We start from the raw sequence: 16,946 nt of genomic DNA on the forward strand, positions 1-16,946 counted from the left end.
AATAGTGGGCCTCATTTCTCCTTGTTATGAGTTCTTATGAGGTTTTTTTGGGAAAAAAAATACATTTGAGTGCAATCAGCAAGCCTAAAAAAACCTGAAATTGAACACACCTTTGTATGCATGTGGGCACATGAAATAATTTAATAGTTTTTAAGTGCCATATTTTAAGTACTGTATTTCTATTTTCTGGAAATGCAGTATTTATGAGTTTGCATGCATTTGCTGACATGTTGGAACAGGAAAAAAAAAAACACAGTTAAGCAATGAACTTAAAATAGGAGCGTAACATCCTTTAAAGAAGAGTGCAGCCGATACAGAAAGCTGTAAAAATGTTAGTGTTTTTAAGGAGTTAGGTTTGATTCCCTTAACTTAATAAATTCAATGGAAAGGATAATTTCTTTATAAAACACAGCCCTTCAGAGATAGTCACTAGAAATAACATTTATGAGTAACTATAAAAGGTAAACACTCTGATTTCAATCCAAGATACCTTTTCTCCTCGGCTTCCAGAAGGCCCTGGGATCTGAAATAGACATATTGTATTTTATTAAAACAAAACACAGCTTATGTGATTTCAAAGGAGAAAATTGTAACTGGAGCCAATGAAGTTTAAGAATACACGATTACTCCAACTTTATCACACTATTGGCTGAACACTATTACAACACTGAGAGTTGAATCCGTAATCTTGGATGATTTGGAAATGCATTGGCTGGCCTTTAAATGATTGCTCTGGTAAGGTCACATGCCACTCATTCCCTTGAGCATGGGAAAGGCGCTATATAAATAAAATGTATTATTATTATTATTCCCGGTTGCCTCTGGGTAACTTCACTATACACAAAATGTCAGTGCTTATAACAAATAATAATAGTATCCTGGGATAGTACGAAAATATTTCCACTATCTCAAAACTTGAATTTCTTGAAACTCTTGTACAAACTTATACTTTTACCAAAAAACAGAAGCATTCCAAAAAAAAAAAAAAAATTAAAGAAAAACACAGATCATAACAATCTGCTTAATTTTCTGGGCCCTTTCTAGGGCTTTTCTTTTAGACTTTAAAAGGAAGATGGCCCAGATGAAATCATAGGTTTTAAAAAATTCATACCAAGTGCACCTAACAATCTAATCCATAATGTGAGGCAAGAGTCCAAATCAAATCAGTTGTTTGTTTTTATGTCACTCCGAAATCTTGGACGACAACTGCTGTGTCTTGGCACATTTTATAATGGCAGTGTGATGATGTCATAACATCTAAATGATTAAACCATCACTGCTTAATCCGATTTTAACATTAAAACAACCCCTCACCCCAGCTCTTGCTTATACTGTGCCATGGCATTTTGAAGTTCCTAACTACTGTACCCTGCATATTACTGACATATGTGAGGAAAGTGAGAGAGAAACCCACACATACACGAGAAAAACGTTCAGACTCAACATGACACGGACTAAGCTGCAATTCCAACCCAATCCCCCAGTTCACAGTTGCCAACAGTAAAAAACTACTTTAATTAAGACTACTTACAGTTTTTCCTGGTTCCCCTGGAGAGCCAGCATCACCCTAGAATGATTAAACAATTTGTTATTTAAAAAAAGTAAAAATAAGAATATAACATATAAAATATATATAATTCTTCTCAATACTGAAAACATATTTCTTTGATTTGACGGTGTTGAAACTGGTCACAATCCATCAAGTGCATGGTTCATTGCTGAAGACCGAAAATTGACAAAATTCATGCAGTAGAGTAGAACACCAAAATCAAAAGAAATTAACAGGAATGTTTTTTACTTAACATTATTTTTTACATTTTTTTTTTATTAATTCTACCTTTTCTCCTGATTCTCCAGCAGGCCCAGATGGTCCCTAAATACAAGAACACAATTTAGTGCAAAATAAACGTGTTGATTAATGAAATAAAAGATCTGCTGCACATGGCCTTCTTGTGATGATAAAAGAATGAATGATTTTTTGACAGAAATAGCAATAAGGATGATGGCAATCAAAAAAAAAGAAAATGGTTTGTTACAAATGGTCAGAGCTGCATGCCAAGACTGAATCCTGCATTTAAGGATGTGTGAAATGTGTGCTAAGGAGGGCTCTTCAGCTTCACTTCCTACTTTCAGATCAGAAGGCCGACACTCACCCTGAGTCCAGGAGGTCCAGCCGGTCCAGACTGGCCTGCCTCACCCTGTGGTGAAAGGAAACGAATGATTAACTGAGACAGAACGACTGAGGGAACAAAAGTGAAATGGCTGCCCAAACCATTGAGGCTTCCATCCACAAGGTCTGTTTTATCTCTTGCAACTTCTAGTTTGAGACAAGCATAAATGTAACACACTGAATTAGCTTTCTCAGATTTTTTGATCTCCTTTTTGCATTAGGGGCTAACCTTGACTCCTGGAAGGCCAGTCGCTCCTCTCTCTCCCTGCAAAAAAACATCTGGTCACTGTCATTTGTAGGTTCTGTCCTTCTATTATACACAAATAGGGCATTGTGGGCTTGTTTGCTTCTACACGCTTGTCTACTCACCCTTTCTCCTGGACTTCCACGCTCAGCTGGTGATCCACGTTCTCCCTAGGGTTACAGAAATGTGGTATAATAGTCGTTATATATTAGCTGACTCTCCAGGTATAATTATCTACATGTCAGTTGCATAATTTTAATGATCACTGTATCCTAAAAGATTTGATGAAACACATCTTCAAATCACATGAATCAACAGAAAGAGAACATCCCACTCTGGAGGGTTTCATTATACAGACAGACTGGACTTATACATAAAAAAGTTCCATACTGCTCATTAAGCAAGATAAAGAAGATATTATTAAAAATATACCTCTTGCGCCAAAGAATGAAAGATGGTTCATTGAAAACAGACCAGTGAGTTTCAGTATACAAGAAACCCCATTTTGAAAGTTCAATTTCAGTGATCCCACTCAGAAAATATTTAAGAAATAGTTAAGAAATATTAGCATGCTAATAGTACAGCTCAGAGCTGCAACATTTAACACATATTACTAAAACCAGAAGATGTTTTAAATATTGTGTTGCTCTTTGCAACATCTAAAAGGGGTTCCAAAAGTGATTTGCTGTGGCTGAAATGGTTACACTCAACATGTCTAAGTCTTAAGTAAGGGTGCCCTTTTCATGTAAGTGTTGTGATGGATGACCGGGGTCCATGCCTGGCCAGGACGCCCCTTCATCACATCTGCTAGGGGGACAAGGGTGGGAAGCCCAGTATGTCTTCCTGGATGCTAGATGGCAGCCTCCCTGGGTTGCAGTGGTGCCTCAGACTCCCTCAGGGCTTCATGGTGGTTGGAGTTCTGTGCAGCTCTGTGGGGTTCTGCAGGTGCCGCCAGGGGGTGCCTTACCTGGAAGTGCAACCGGAGGTTGCCAATCAAGCACCTGGAGCACTTCTGGTCACCCAATAAAAGGGAGCCAGCGACCACCACTCAGCAGCCGGAGTTGGGTGGAAGGAGGACAAAGCTTGCTGTGGAGGAGTGGTGGTGAAGAAAGAAGAAAGAGTTTGGTGTGATTTAGTGTGCTTTGGGACTGTGTTGTGTCTGTGGGAACGGGGAAGGCGTAGCCCACAGGTGAAGAAAAATAAAAGTTTATTTATTTTACACATGCCTGCCGTGTTCCATCTGTGTTGAGTCGGGTGCTATATAGCGTCTTTCTTACAGAGTTAAAAGCTCATTAAATTATTGTTTTGGATGTTTGTGTTGCTATTTTCTACTATTATTTTGGTAGGGTTTTAATGGTTGTAACCATTTTGAGCATTACTGGACATGGGCACCACCATACTGTTTGCCAGTCACGTGACTGATGTTTTTACAGTGTGTGACATCAGGTTGCCACTGTATAACACAGGAAAGAATTAGTCATTTTCTACCATGACAACTTCTAGTGACTAAGGAATAGTAGGGGTTAGTTTAATACAAGGGGGCTCCGCCCTCTGCTCGCTTCGCTCGCCTACCCCCAGCGTTGGGTATCCTGAAATACATTAGTCGACCCAAGCAGCAGATTATTCCTAACTTCACACCGCAGTAGTGCCACTCACAATATGGCGGTGACACCTGTGCCTTCACTCCGCAGTAGTGCCACTCACAATATGGCGCTGACGCCTGCGCCTTCCGTACTTTATGGACCCGTGGGGCCTCCGTAGCCTCTTCCGTTTGAATCTGGGCTGCAGCGCAGAGTCCTCTTTTTTTTGTGTGGCTGTCGGTAGTCGTTAGCCATGGGCGCGTTGTTGCTTCATTTCTCATTCACGTCAGTTGAGCTCTTTCGTTTTTGGGCCGTGACTCCTTCGTGCGCGGTTGATACAACTTCGCGTGCGGTTTATGAGATGCGCGCTGTACGCACCTGCGCAGTACATCTCATGGTCCCATTGCCGTGTACCTGCGCCCATGCCATCCGATAGATAGATAGATAGATAGATAGATAGATAGATAGATAGATAGATAGATAGATAGATAGATAGATAGATAGATAGATAGATAGATAGATAGATAGATAGATAGATAGATAGATAGATAGATACTTTATTAATCCCAATGGGAAATTCACATCAATGGGAAATTCAATTCAAATTCTTTACTTTGACCGCCTCAGAATACTTCAACTAACAAGGAGTTGTAAATCTTTTTGAACTTCATAAACAGTCATTAAAACAAAGTTTTATATAAATGTAAGAAAGAATAAAAAATAAAAATAGGGAGATCTAAATGAAGTGGAGTTTTATAAAGGGAAATGTAATGTAAATGTAATGTAAATGTAAGATAGATAGATAGATAGATAGATAGATAGATAGATAGATAGATAGATAGATAGATAGATAGATAGATAGATAGATAGATAGATAGATAGATAGATAGATAGATAGATAGATAGATAGATAGATAGATAGATAGATAGGATAGATGACCAGTAACGGCGTACTGCATGATAACATGCAGTGAATACACTTGACTTGAGCATTCCTGGTTTTCATACTCTTTCTTTCTCTGTACGTTTACCATTCCTTTGCTTAGAGGTTGATGCGCTTGCTCCTTCCTGAGCAGCTCTTCTTTTCTCCACCCTAGCGGCCCGCTTCTTCTTTTCTTTCGTCGGCATCTTTATGCGTTAAAACTGATTAAGTCAGTGTTTGTGTTGCAGTTACTTGGTACGTTTTCTTTAATTTTTCAATTAAGCTGGCACTTAAGTCTTCAATCTGCCTCAAGAATGATTTAAGATATGAAGAGGTAGGGGATGTGACGGAGAAGGTGGTAGGGATGAGAACGCACGGCTGCTCTGAGTTTATTGTACAATAAGATAAAATAAAAATAAAAAGAGGAATAACCTTGGCGGTCAATCATCACCCCAAAAGCGGATAGTAGACATCACATAGTATATGTGTACCAAATTTCAGGTCAATAATTCAACCGGTTTGCGAGCTACAGGTGTTTTAAAATCCTGGACAGCCACGGTAGCGTATTATATAAGAAGATGTTCTGTTACAGATTTGTTTTGGTTTACCTTGGCACTCTTGATCTTTGCGATTCAACCTTTCATGACAAATCTTCCTGATTACCCTTATTAACTTTGACGTTGCTCTGTTACGGCAAAACAAGTATACCTTGGGGTCTCGATCACAAGTAAGGGTACCAAAGATCGTAGTTTGGCCAATAAATATAGCCGGTTGTCCCAGACTTGCTGTTGAATGCTAAAACAGGTGCTGTTTATTAGACTAAACTCTCATCTATGGGAACAAGGACGAAATTAAAAGCAGTTTAAGTATAAAGAAGGGTCCTTTTTTGCATATCACTAAAACCAGAAGATATTTTACATATTGTGTTGTCTTTCCTACAGTGGTTTGCTGTTGCTGAAATGCTTGCGCTGACAGTCAGCATGAACTTTTCTGAGTTTTACTGTTTATGACAGGGGTGAAAGATTCCACTTCAAAATGACTCTGCAGGAGACAGTGAGAGTTGTTTTCACATCTGGTGAGGAATTCTCTGGGGGGTACACAGATAGTTTATTGGGAGAAAACCTCAGGGAAGCCCCAGGATGCACTGCAAGGTTCAAGTATTGGAGCATGCCTGGGAATGCCATGGAATAAAACAGACTAATGGATGGACAGCTCTCCTGAGCATTTGAACACCTGGGCATGTTCTGCTAGCACTTCATAAAAACTAAAAAGCAGCTGCCAGTTAGACAGAGGCCTTCTATCCATTTGGATTAAAGCACCAACAGTCCGACAACAATCAAAGCCTTTCAAGACGTACCTTGGTGCCACCTTCCCCTGGAGGCCCACGAGGACCCTGTGAAAAAATAAAATTAGAGTCACACAGCTGAGTATCACTACAAAGCAAAAATCATCACAAGATTGATAAAAAAATGAACTAAACCCTAGCCCACACTAGGGAGTCAGCCTCTTACTCGATCACCAGGCTCTCCTGCACGCCCAGGTAGCCCTGGCAAGCCCTCGCCAGCATCACCCTGTAAATATAATATGAATGTGTGTCATTTATGTTCTCAAAACTCTAACCCACTATAAACCCAAGCAATTTTTCTGCTAATACCTTGTCTCCCTTGAGTCCTGGCAGACCTGTTGGACCTCTTAGCCCCGGATTCCCAGATATTCCAGGGATTCCCTGTGAATGAAACCAAGACAGTAAATCCATGTCAGTTAAATAAAGATTTTTAATAATGTGGTGTGCTAAGTAGCAGACGTGAACTCTAAGCCTCAAGAAAATAAATATGGTAATAATAATAAGTTGAATTTATAGAGCGCCTTTGACATACCCAAGGTCGCTTTATATATAGAGTGGGAGGAAAAAAAAAGAGATCACACAGAAGACAAAAGTTCTTTCAAAGAGGAAAGTTTTGAGTTGAGATTTAAAGGTGGAGAAAGAGGATCATTCTCGTAGAGACTGAGGAAGAGAGTTCCAGAGTTTAGGGGCCATAACACTGAAGGAGCTGCCCTCCCAGAGTCTGGTGCGTGGGACAGTAAGGAGAAGGACCTGAGAGAGCGACAAGGAGTGTATGGAGCTAGGAGCTGAGTGGGGTAGAGGGGAGCAAGGTTATGTAGGGCTTGAAGGTGAGAAACAATAAATGGTGACAACGGTGACAGTAAATGGTTGCACCCGTAGTCCAGTTCACATCTGGGAACAAGAACAGGTTATGCATGAGTACGACCATTGGGTCAATAGATGTGAGTGATCAGATAAAACTTCCAAGGTCGGTTTTCAATCCTATTTTTTGTAAAAATTGATCTATTTGTATTGAATGATTACAATAAAATCAATAAAAAAAACCAAAAAACTTCCAAGGTGAGAGATGCAAATGGCTATGTCATATTACATGAAATCAAAAAGATGACAAGTACTCTCATTAACACACAATGGTAAGGCTGGAACAATCTGTTAGTCAAGAAAATCCATCATTCTATAAGAATATTTTTATCCCTCACCATATTAGACAGCCCAGGAGAAGTGGTCTCTTAAAAATTGCATGTTCAGACTTCCAGGGTGTCACTGAGAATGCTTGCAAAGGTAAAATTTTCATTCTACCATACATCAAACAAGAGGTTTCAAACTGGGCTCATGTAATAATAATTTGAGGTCATACTTGTGTTACATAAAGCACTGGATTAATTGATATTTTTGGTGGAAAAATATGTACCAATATTCCAAATTTCATTTTAGCTTGTGGGATTAGTAGTAGAGCTAAAATGTCTCAAGGATTTCTTATGGGTTTGTTGCACCTTAACCATTGTTCATACCATTCATTGCAGAATGCCTCCATGGATTTATTTACTGATCTTCCTCCTTTGCAAGGTTGTCATTACAGCTTTTCAAAAACTTCTGCATTTCGTTCCCTTCAAAAAATTACCCTCATCAACACTGTTAGCAGATATCTTTACTCAATATACCTTTCATTTATACTGTTTCTCGAAATCCATCATTTCACACTGGGATCCATAATTTCATCCATCCATCCATTTTCCAACCCGCTGAATCCGAACACAGGGTCACGGGGGTCTGCTGGAGCCAATCCCAGCCAACACAGGGCACAAGGCAGGAACCAATCCCGGGCAGGGTGCCAACCCACCGCAGGACACACACACACAAACACACCCACACACCAAGCACACACTAGGGCCAATTTAGAATCGCCAATCCACCTAACCTGCATGTCTTTGGACTGTGGGAGGAAACCGGAGCGCTCGGAGGAAACCCACGCAGACACGGGGAGAACATGCAAACTCCACGCAGGGAGGACCCGGGAAGCGAACCCAGGTCCCCAGGTCTCCCAACTGCGAGGCAGCAGCGCTACCCACTGCGCCACCATGCCGCCCGGATCCATAATTTGTTTTTGGTAATTTTTTTTGATGAAAACTAGGGGGCTATTGCCCTCTACTTGCTTCGCTCGCCAACCCCTGAGCCTTCGCTATGCACTAGCCTCTTTGCGGTTCTGCTGCTCGCATATGGGGATGTGGATGTACAATTTAAACAGATTATTATTTTCATGGGAATTGTTACATATGCATAATAGAACTATTTTACATTTCAGTGAGTAATTAACCACATTAAAAATAGTAAAACGTAATTATTTGAAAGTAAATTATGTTTCATGTTGCGTTAGAGTTATTTGTTGTGTAATACGATTTCATTCTGTTTGGTTTTTAAAACGTACACATTTTATTTTATATGGCTTGTTTATTTTTAACTTGTAATTTTTTTTTTTAATATTATTTTTTAGCTTTATTGGATCTAGGCTGAGTGACTTGTTTTTCTCATCATACACATTTCATTGTATGTTGACCCTGTGTTAACCTATATATGACAAATAAACCTAAACCTAACCTAACCTAAACCTAACACTCAAATACTTTTTAAACTTACACTTTTACTGTAAAACTTCAGTAAAAATGATTTTTTTAATTAAATTTTTGTCAATATTGCATTGAATTTTGATTCTGTGTTTGGACTTTCATCATGACAACACAACGTACAATTGCCCGTGAATAACTTTCATTTCCTTCTCTCTATTAAATAAATGACTTTTAAACTGAACATGTGCAATAAGCTATAATGGTAATGTGCAATATACTAATGTATTACAATATACTGTAGAATATGTAATGTACTATTCATTAACAGGTGCAATAACAATTTATGCTGCTGTACTTTGAGCAATATGACATATTTGGAATTACAGTAATCCCTCGCTACTTCGCGGTTCACTTTTCGCGGATTCACGACTTTGCGGGTTTTTAAATACAAGTGATTGCCCGCCTAGCGCGGAAGTTATGTTCCAGACCCATCAGAAACAGGAGAAAATCCGCGATATAGAAAGACCATATAAATAAACATTTTTATAGTTTAAGCCTTAAAATACCCATCCCACATGCTTTAAACACATGTAAACTTATAAAACACACTTTGTTAACACATATGATATGTGGATGTCGGGCTAAGGATATGAGTAACATCTCACTATTATAAAACATTTTAACTTCACGCAAGACAAGACAGTGAGACAGGAAAATTGGTGATGTACAGGCTTAAAATTATTGACACGCAGAGCGACAAGCAGCACAAAGCCAGCACAAAGTCCACTTCTCCTTAGCGTTCATTCAGCTCCCCACCCCCTTGACAATGCGAAGTGGCAGGAGCGTACTGCGCTTCCGGGGAGGGGGGGTTTGAGCGAAGGTGCGTTCAGCTCTCACACACCCACACACACACACACACACTCCTTCTTCCGAACGCGCAGAGCGACAAGCAGGCATTTTGGCAGAAGCAGCACAAAGTCCATTTCTGCTCAGCGTGAGTTCAGCTGCCCCCCTTCACAAAGCGAGTGCAGACACATTGACGTCTGATCGCTGCGTGCAGTGTTGGTCTGAGGTGTTTAAGAATGTAGAAAGTGTTTAAGAGCATAGGAAGTGTTTATAAGAGCGTGGGAAAGGTTAACAAGAGAGTGAGAAAGGTTTATAAGAGTGTGGGAAGGGTTTATAAAGCCTTAAAATATGTATAAATAATAAAATAAATATAGGTCGCTACTTCGCGGATTTTCACCTATCGCGGGGGGGGCTCTGGAACGTAACCCCCGCGATAGGTGAGGGATTACTGTATTTGACTTTTCTTTAAATGCACCCCGGGGCTGTCACAAAAAGTAATTTCGTTGTGTTACACAATGACAATAAAGTGCTTGAACTCGACTTTTTTGAATTTTTGGCTTTGAGATTTATTAATTGTCTTTGCAAATGCTATTCTAACGGGAAAGTGTTAACGTTTTAATATTAATGGTATATCAAGATCTCCTTTGGTGTCTAATGTTATCCCCTGAAGATGTATTACATTACCTTTCTTGGATACATCCTTCTTTCTACAGTAATTTGTGCAGAGGCAGACTGGATGGTGTTAACAGATGTAGATATTCTTTGGCATATTGTAAATTGATGTTTTCATCTTTTGCACGATTACCACCAACTGTTTCAGCATAGTCTATTGATATGCATATAACCAATTTGACGTCTAACCGATCGACATTTCTGGAGTTAATTTGTTTGACTTCATCGTTTCTTGGTGCTAGGATTGCCCATGTACTCATTTCTTCTGTTGCTAACCCTTTGTGATGAAATTCTTCAATAAGATTTGGACATAATACGTCTTCTTTAATTGGGAACTTAAAGTGAGGAAAACATTAAAATTCATAAGAGCTGAGAAAGCAAGAACTGTGTCTGTCAAAAGCATTCACATGAATGAGAGTGCGTGGCTGAATATGGTTGAAGGGAGGGCGGGACTTGAAAAAATCTCTTGGAAAAAATCTCGTCTCATCTCAGGTTTTTTTTATATAATAGAAAGGTTAGGCTGTAAAACGAGATAATCCTCAGAATGTTATCCTGAGAGTAACAGACAAGCAAAATTGGGAAACAGAGGACTATATATATTTTTAAGATGTACCATTAACTCATTTCAGACCAAGTTGAAATTGAAACGTAAACTGAATTTGCTTTACTCTTAAAATATTCTAGCAGTTATAGGAGGTTCTTTTACGTTAACACATTTGCATTTATTTTGGGGTTAGTTTGAACTTGCTAACTTACTATTTTGAAGATACGCGACAAAACCTGGGTGAAAAATCAAATTACAAAAAGTTATACATTAAATTTTGCAGCCTGCTACAATGAAAGAGACTTACTGGATCACCACGTTCGCCCTTTACTGCCACTCCACTGCCAACACCCGGAAGTCCCTGATGACAAAAAAAAATAAAAATGCACAGCTTAGTGGTCTGAAAGATATCCTCTCATTTGTCAAACTTCTTCTGTTATTATGAGCACTCCATCTGTTGAGAAAGTGGTTACCAAAAGACTTACCGGCTCACCCCTCTCACCCCTTTCACCCTAAAAGAAAACACAGTGTAAGTGGTTAACATTTTATGATTTACAAATCTGACTAATCCTCTTAAGGTGCTATTTACAAGCACACAGAAATTACTAGCAGGCTCTCACCTTGATTGACAAGCCTTGGCTCCCAGGATTTCCAGGCCGTCCTGGCTGCCCAGGAGGTCCCTGCGGCCCCATGTCTCCCTTAACACCGTCAATGCCCGGTGTTCCTGGGAAACCCTGTAAAAAAAACACAAAAATCATGATTAATGTCAAAGATGAACAAGATAATGAGTCAAAAAATAGAATCAAATAAAGATTAAAAACACAACAGAGGACTCTCTCACCGGAACTCCATTAACACCTGGCTCTCCTTTTCGTCCTGGAATTGTCCCTCCACTGGCCAAACCTGGCTCTCCCTGAAATGTAAAGCAGGAATATGGTGATAAAAGAATAATGAGTGAGAAAACAAGCAAGAAAGGCATAAAGGGCAATTGAAGGGAAAGGAACAAGCTAAAGTAAAAATAGTCAAAAGGAAGCAAGTGAAGAAGAGATAAGCAACAGTCTTGAAAAACATGAAAAAAGACAAGGAGGAAAAATGACACAGAAGATAAATGAGGGAGGCTAGTGACCAGGAAATGAGGGTGGGAGTTAAAGAAATAAAGATAATAAAAATAAGATGCATAAAAAGAAAAAGATAAACTGCATAAAGGAGAAAGGACAACTGCACATTTGGTTAAAGAATTGTGAAAAAAAGACAATGTAAACTGAATAAAAGGAAAGAGGGAAAGAAGAACAACAAAATGTAATGAGAAGTAGAAGGATAAAGAAGCCAAAGTGTGAGAAAAGTAAGGCACATGATAAAAAAAATGCCCCATTTGATCGTATGAAGATGTGAGAGACAATAAAGTGGAAGAACATAACTTGGTGAAGTGAAAGGAATACTTCTGGGTGGTGAAGAGAAGGAGGAAGAAGGAGAAAAAGAAGAAGAAGAAGAGAAATAAATAAATACAGTAAGTGTTAACAAAGTTAAATAAATGTGGAAAAAAATGGATTGAAAGAATTTGAATGAATGAAATAAGAAACAAAAGAAGGTAATCAAGAATGCGAGGAGAAGTAAAAAATGAAGTTATGAAGGCACAGGGAGTAGAACACAATGTGAAGGAGTCACAAATAACGTTGAGGAAGGCAGGATCCTCACCCGCTCGCCTTTCTCTCCCTTTGGACCAGATGATCCTGGTGAGCCTGACTCTCCCTGTGAATAAGAAAGCAAGAACTGTTAGGAGGAATGGCCTCAAAGCAGCTCTTGCAATGCAAAATCTTACTACAATGTATCAAAACAGTCATTTGCTAAAAATTAAACCACACACAAAGTGAGGTGTGAAACACATAATGGATTCCAATGTCAATGGAACATTAAAAAAAACTTACTGGATCTCCTCGAACTCCAGGAAGCCCTTGGCTTCCCTACAAGTAAGCAAAACACAGAAGCTTAAAATGTGAAGAGCTGTTGTATAATCCCATTCCAAAATTCCATTGGATTTTACTTACTGGTAACCCAGGAGGTCCAGGATTTCCAGACCGACCAGGTGTCCCAGGAATGCCAGCCTGGCCAGCGAAGCCCTGCAAAGAAAAAAGTTCACTTAGAGAAACCCTTTGCTGTTTGACTGATGTGACTAGTGTTTCTGTGGCAGCGTTTCTCAACCTTTAAGTATTTGTGACCCGAGTTTTCATAACATTTTTAATTGCGCCCCTCCAAACTTTTTTTGAAACCCTAATAAAATGTATTCCTATATTTTTTGCTGCCGGTACACCGCTACAAGTTAAAAATTTCCCTACGAATAGCGAAATTACGCCACATATGGCAACATTCGCGCCCCACAGATTGAGAACCGCTGTTCTGTGAGAATTTGGCAACTTTCCGATGGGCCTAAATTGTGAAATAGCATTTCTTGTGTTCATCAATTTATAAAGACTCACCTGATCTCCCTTTTCTCCCTTGACCCCAAGACCACCATCTGCAGGCCTGCCAGGCTCTCCAGGGGGTCCAGGAGCTCCAGGTGTGCCATCCCTCCCTGGAAAACCATCTCGGCCCTGTTGATCAGGAAGGTAGGAAAGAGCAGCTGAAATGTCAAGACTTTATCACCACAGTAAAGGATAAACTTTCAGTGAGTGATCAGTGAAGTACAGAACAGAGATCTTTATATAAATATTTAGAGATCTATATAAAAATAAATATTTTAGTGATCACCATATTTTAAACAGAAACTGGTTACAACATATAAATTGCACACCACATTGCATCCAAGACTAAGCAAATGAGAAAATTACACCGTCAGTAGACTTACAGGTTCTCCTTTAGGTCCATTAAATCCATCCCTTCCCTTCTTTCCCTGTAAGAAAATTAAATGAGTACAGAATCTTACACACTACACAACATAATCAGCTAATCAAGGAGATGGCACAAAAATTGTGGGGATGGGAGGCCAAAATGACTAACTCAGTTGGTCAGAATGTTACCAAAGATCCAGGAACATGCAGCCCTCCCATTGCTGTGTTTCACAAGAGACAATGTAAAAGATGAGCTACAATGAGAGCCATTCCTACCTTCTCGCCTGCCTCGCCCTTCTCACCCTTCAGTGGACAAGGAAAACATTGTTGGTATCATGGGAAGATAAAGAAGAAATAAGAGAGAGAAAATATAATGAAACAAAATGTCTGTATTACTCAGCAAAAGAAGAAGCCAACTATGTGCTTTTATTCAGTTAAAAGTTACTCTTCATGGCAGGGTATTGATTGCTATCATCTATCACATAGCAAAGAAACAAAAAGAAGTATGAATGGAAGATATTGCACTGTGAGTTTACTTTTTATGGTGTTTTTATTATAAGTGGAACCCTGGAGCACTTTTTTTTGATGCTCTCTCATTGGTTGTATACTCTACTCTATTTATAAATCGGTATGTTCTAAGAAAATTGAATTTTATCAACTGGTTATGTATTACAACATCCTCCATCCATCCACTGCAGACCTTGCCTAATACATTTTAGGGCCTCAAGTGTCAAAACCTGCCTCAAAATAGGATACCAGCCTATCACAGAGCTCACACACTCTCGGAATGGAATCTTAATTATTTATGGGACATTATTCCCCTTGGACCAAAACGAAAAACTCTGCAATTTCAAAAAAAAAAAAAGAAAAAATCTACATGTGCATTTACATAATCTCTCTACATATAAAATCCAACATCTGTCTGTCTGTATGTCTGTCCGCTTTTAACAAATTTAGATTGGGTGTTTTTCTATAATTTGCTTGAACATTCCAGCTGATTTTGCAACCTCTCTCATCAGGCTAAGTATCATATTTCGCTTGAAGATACCGATTTATTTGCACAAATCCGAGAGAGAGGCAGAGGACCGAGTTGAGGGGACCCTCCTCACTCAGTGTCAGCCTCAAGGCGTACCTTACATCCGCTTAGCTAGGGAACGAGAGAACTACTTAACGGATTTAGATTGGGCTTTTTTCTAGAATTTGCTTGAACATTCCGGTTGATCTTGCAACTTCTCTCATCGCGCTAAGTATCATAGTTCGCTTGCAGGAGCAATATATTCGCTCTAATCCGAGAGAGACGCATCGGGCCGAGGGGAGGGGGCCCTCCTCATTCACGCACCAGCCTCGGGGCATGTACCTTACATTCGCTTAGCTAGTGAACGAGAGAACTACTTAACATATTTAGAACTGGCTTTTTCTAGAATTTGCTTGAACATTCCGGTTAATTTTGCGACATCTCTCATTGCACTAAGTATCATAGTTTGCTTGTAGTACTAATTTATTGCGCGAATCCGAGAGAGATGCAGCAGGCCAAGGGGAGGGGGAAGCATAATGTCAGGAGTGGCGAGTCGGTTTACCTCTGTGTTTTGGAGCGTAACTTGCCTCTGCTTAGTTAACGATACCTTTTAGTTTATTGATTTTTAAAGTTTGTCCTGTTTCAGTACTAAGTGGGCAGAGCTGCAGTAGATGGCTAGTCTATTATATAATGCAAACATGACTCACTCATTCACTCATCAACAAAAACACTCTTTCTTTTCCATTTAAAAGCTGAAATTTGGCAGGACTGTACATCTAGGGTAGTAGGTATCCAGTAAGAAAGGACATTTTGACTTACAGCATCAATATTTAGGGATAACCCCCCAACAAAAGGATAAATAAATATATAAAAATGTTTTGACTAATTTGACTGAAGCTCGGTGACATTATAGAAAAAAGAAAATTAGCCAACTCATTTTTTAATTTGTCGGTAATAATGCCTCGGTTGAATGGGTTATTCGTAGGCACTGTGTCCTTTAATCGACTCAGCAAAGTGATCAGATGGAAAAATGGGGCTTGCAGTTCATTCAAACGAGCGCTGCCATTCTATACACTTGGCCTGTTTCAGTTGGTATACTGCCTTTGATCGTACTGAAGAAATATGAAACAAGATTTGGAATAACTGCGATTATTTCTTATTTCTGTGTTTCATTGAGAGCCAGAATTTAAGGATTAGAAGTTCTGAGATAGGCGTTAGAAAGTGGACTCACCCTAGGACACTGCACAGTGCATGGCTCTGGTCTGGGTCCTGGAATCTATAAGGTACAAAGAGTAAGTTCAGCTCCTTTAAAAGAAACAACGTCCTTCTACATTGACAAATTGGAGCCAAACCTCTGAACCTCCATTTGCACTAATAGTGCAAATCTTGTCTGCCAGGTCTGTCTCCAGTTTGCCGAGATCTGTTGTGTCCTGAGTGAAGAGCAAATTGGTGGGGCTATTGTCAGTCACCACCTTCAGTAGTTCCTCATGGACAGCTTGTCCTGTCCCCACAGCCAAGACGTAAAGCCCTGCAGAGAAGAAGAAATGCACGGGTGTCACAGTAAGATTTTTTAATTTTTAAAAAACAGTATTATGGAGAGAAACAGAGAAAGTTCGATCATTTATATTCAGAAAGTCTACTGAGTTTCTAATGTAATTTCAGCAGCCAGTACAACTTTCAATCCAGGGATAGCATGTTAATATTTAATATTAAGCAGGCAGGAAACTTTACAAAACTTCTGAACATTTCATTTTGCAAAACTGACCACACTTTACTCTTAGGGACGGACTCTTGTGTGCTCATTTGTCACGTCAACAACGATAGAAATAATGGTGAGGAGTTCCAGCTAAGAGAGACTTAGGAAGATGTGAGCAGCATATTATTATCTGCCGGTGTCACCATAAAACAAGGTGATGCTCGTTACCTACGGTATTATAAGACAAAGTGGAGCCTTTGTTGATGTATTAATAGTGAAATTAAATTAAAAGGTGTCACATCTGTACAGCAATGAGGGGGCCCCAAGATTCTTCTGACTATAAGAAGTAGAGAGAAAAGGCAGGGCATCAGGAATATTTCGTTACAACAATACAGTGAGACAAAGGAAGGTAGACAGAATGTACACATTCCATGTGTTCCAGCAATAGGATAATATCTGAATCATTTAGCACTGAAACAATGCAAAGACAGTGGACACCATGAGTACGTTCTACTCTTATATG

The 16,946-nt window shown here is 39.5% G+C and overlaps 1 protein-coding gene across 5 annotated transcripts in view; it reads right to left on the bottom strand.

The window, feature by feature from the left end:
- Positions 1–16,946, bottom strand: part of col7a1 (collagen, type VII, alpha 1) — a 173,119-nt gene that overhangs the window by 80,385 nt on the left and 75,788 nt on the right. For all 5 annotated transcript variants that reach the window (XR_007933886.1, XR_007933887.1, XM_051921176.1 and 2 more), the window contains exons 35-55: positions 16,080–16,255; positions 15,959–16,003; positions 13,989–14,015; positions 13,730–13,774; positions 13,362–13,475; positions 12,933–13,004; positions 12,813–12,848; positions 12,583–12,636; positions 11,729–11,800; positions 11,508–11,621; positions 11,373–11,399; positions 11,195–11,248; positions 6,571–6,642; positions 6,428–6,487; positions 6,274–6,309; positions 2,540–2,584; positions 2,400–2,435; positions 2,154–2,198; positions 1,838–1,873; positions 1,532–1,567; positions 491–523 (exon numbers count right to left, since the gene is read on the bottom strand). Coding sequence is in view for 3 of the 5 variants with exons in the window: in XM_051921176.1 (XP_051777136.1) it covers positions 491–523; positions 1,532–1,567; positions 1,838–1,873; positions 2,154–2,198; positions 2,400–2,435; positions 2,540–2,584; positions 6,274–6,309; positions 6,428–6,487; positions 6,571–6,642; positions 11,195–11,248; positions 11,373–11,399; positions 11,508–11,621; positions 11,729–11,800; positions 12,583–12,636; positions 12,813–12,848; positions 12,933–13,004; positions 13,362–13,475; positions 13,730–13,774; positions 13,989–14,015; positions 15,959–16,003; positions 16,080–16,255 (1,235 nt within the window). In the remaining 2 variants the exon portion in view is untranslated. The remainder of the gene's footprint in view (positions 1–490; positions 524–1,531; positions 1,568–1,837; positions 1,874–2,153; positions 2,199–2,399; positions 2,436–2,539; positions 2,585–6,273; positions 6,310–6,427; positions 6,488–6,570; positions 6,643–11,194; positions 11,249–11,372; positions 11,400–11,507; positions 11,622–11,728; positions 11,801–12,582; positions 12,637–12,812; positions 12,849–12,932; positions 13,005–13,361; positions 13,476–13,729; positions 13,775–13,988; positions 14,016–15,958; positions 16,004–16,079; positions 16,256–16,946) is intronic.

The sequence above is a fragment of the Erpetoichthys calabaricus genome, chromosome 18 (genome assembly GCF_900747795.2).
Source record: "Erpetoichthys calabaricus chromosome 18, fErpCal1.3, whole genome shotgun sequence".
NCBI classification, from domain to species: Eukaryota; Metazoa; Chordata; class Cladistia; order Polypteriformes; family Polypteridae; genus Erpetoichthys; species Erpetoichthys calabaricus.